We start from the raw sequence: 1,675 nt of genomic DNA on the forward strand, positions 1-1,675 counted from the left end.
ATTCTTTATTAAAATAAATAAAATTACGCAATTTCTGAGAAAATATACCTCTCAAATTACGTCAGTTTTGAATGAATGAAGCGTCTGTTGGAATTTTTAAACCAATCCTGTGCAATTAAAAATTTTGTTAAGCTCATCCGGAATTACATTGAAAGTTGGGATAAAAATGATAATGCATTTCAACAAAGATAAGCTTAAGGGGCTCAGATTGCTTAATCATTATATGGGGAACTGCGGTGAGGCACGCTTCCCAGGAGTTTTCCTTTGGGCAATGAATCAATCGCCCCAGTTGAACAGACGGATGTCGACCCAGCATTTATGTTGTAGGCAAAGATTAATCGATTGTATTTAGCTAAAGACTTGAAGCTGCTTATGCAATTTTAGTAAATAACTGACAGGCGCTAAACTGAACGATGACAGACATTCTGAAGGGACTCGAAAAATGGAAAAGAAACGGCCTAATCTGTGCTGTGAAGGAATGCCAGAAATAGTTTTTCGACAATTGCATCAAAAACCCCTTGAGCTCGCTTCCACGAGCACAAATAACACGATACTTCCGCTTTTAATCATTCTAGCATATTTTTGTTTCACTGAACAAAACTGAACCTTTCACAGTTAACTATTCCAATTTTTAATACATCTTTAATGATTCTCATTTACAAAATCATATTTCATTATAAATGGACAATTTAAAGTATATAAACTTTTAATATAAAAGAAAATTCTCGCTTTTTCATCATTTTAATTATTATCTTTTTCAATATATTTATCTTTTTAATTTATAAAATGCTCACAATACATTTCAAAATATAAATCAGTAGATTCAAGAAAATAACACTTGAAAAGCGGATAAGCTACTTCCTCATTTTTTCATAATTTAATTTAAATGTATCTAATGCAAATCAAATAACTGCAGCTTCTAAATGTATCTCATTTGAATTAACATTAATTTACATTAAAGTTGTTACTCAAAAATGAACTGTAAAATTCAAATCAAAGCAAAGAAGCAAAATTTTTTAATACATTTTCGCTAAATTTGTGAAATTTATTTTACAGAAATCTGCATCATTTTGGTTCTGAGTACATTTAAATAAATCTGACGGATTTACTTTATCAATATATTCATCAGTGATTAAATTTAATCCATTGACAAATGTATTTTGTAAAGTGAGAATAAATCTGAAACTAAATTATCGCGCTGAATAAGGAAACAAAAGAGAAGTTAACCAACAAGTTATCATTGTTGAACAAACAGCAATTACATACATTTGTAATTGGTGAACAGAAATTTTCCAACGTAGAACTTTCTCACATGATCGATTTTTAAAATATCACAAGAATATGCAAAAGCCTAACCTCATCTGAATACAACTAATTAATGTTTTAAGGAAAAGTGTTTGCGCAAATGTTGCCACTGGCATGGCAAACAACTCCAGCAGATAAAGATCAAGCAAAATTTACTGACATCGGCATTTTAAGCCCACGTTTAACAATTTTTCAGCCAATCACATTTGCATATGTTTTACAATTCTGTTCAATAATTTACTATTTAGAAATGCTTGTCCATGTCCGCTATGAATTTCAACCAGGCAAATTTTTTTCAAAAATTACTTAAACTAGTATAAAGATTATTAGTTCATCCTTAGAGTTCACCTTACAACTTAATTTCCAATGA

At 30.1% G+C, this 1,675-nt stretch overlaps 1 protein-coding gene across 1 annotated transcript; it reads right to left on the bottom strand.

Moving 5' to 3' along the window:
- Positions 1 to 212: 212 nt before the first annotated feature.
- On the bottom strand, positions 213 to 1,421 carry Tsp_12661 (conserved hypothetical protein). Its single transcript, XM_003368460.1, has 4 exons — positions 1,357 to 1,421; positions 1,110 to 1,179; positions 516 to 559; positions 213 to 366 (listed from the first exon to the last, which is right to left on the bottom strand). The coding sequence occupies exons 1-4, from the start codon at positions 1,419 to 1,421 to the stop codon at positions 213 to 215; spliced, it is 333 nt and encodes a 110-aa protein (XP_003368508.1).
- Positions 1,422 to 1,675: the final 254 nt, after the last annotated feature.

The sequence above is a fragment of the Trichinella spiralis genome (genome assembly GCF_000181795.1).
Source record: "Trichinella spiralis strain ISS 195 chromosome Unknown Scfld2439, whole genome shotgun sequence".
Lineage (NCBI taxonomy): Eukaryota > Metazoa > Nematoda > Enoplea > Trichinellida > Trichinellidae > Trichinella > Trichinella spiralis.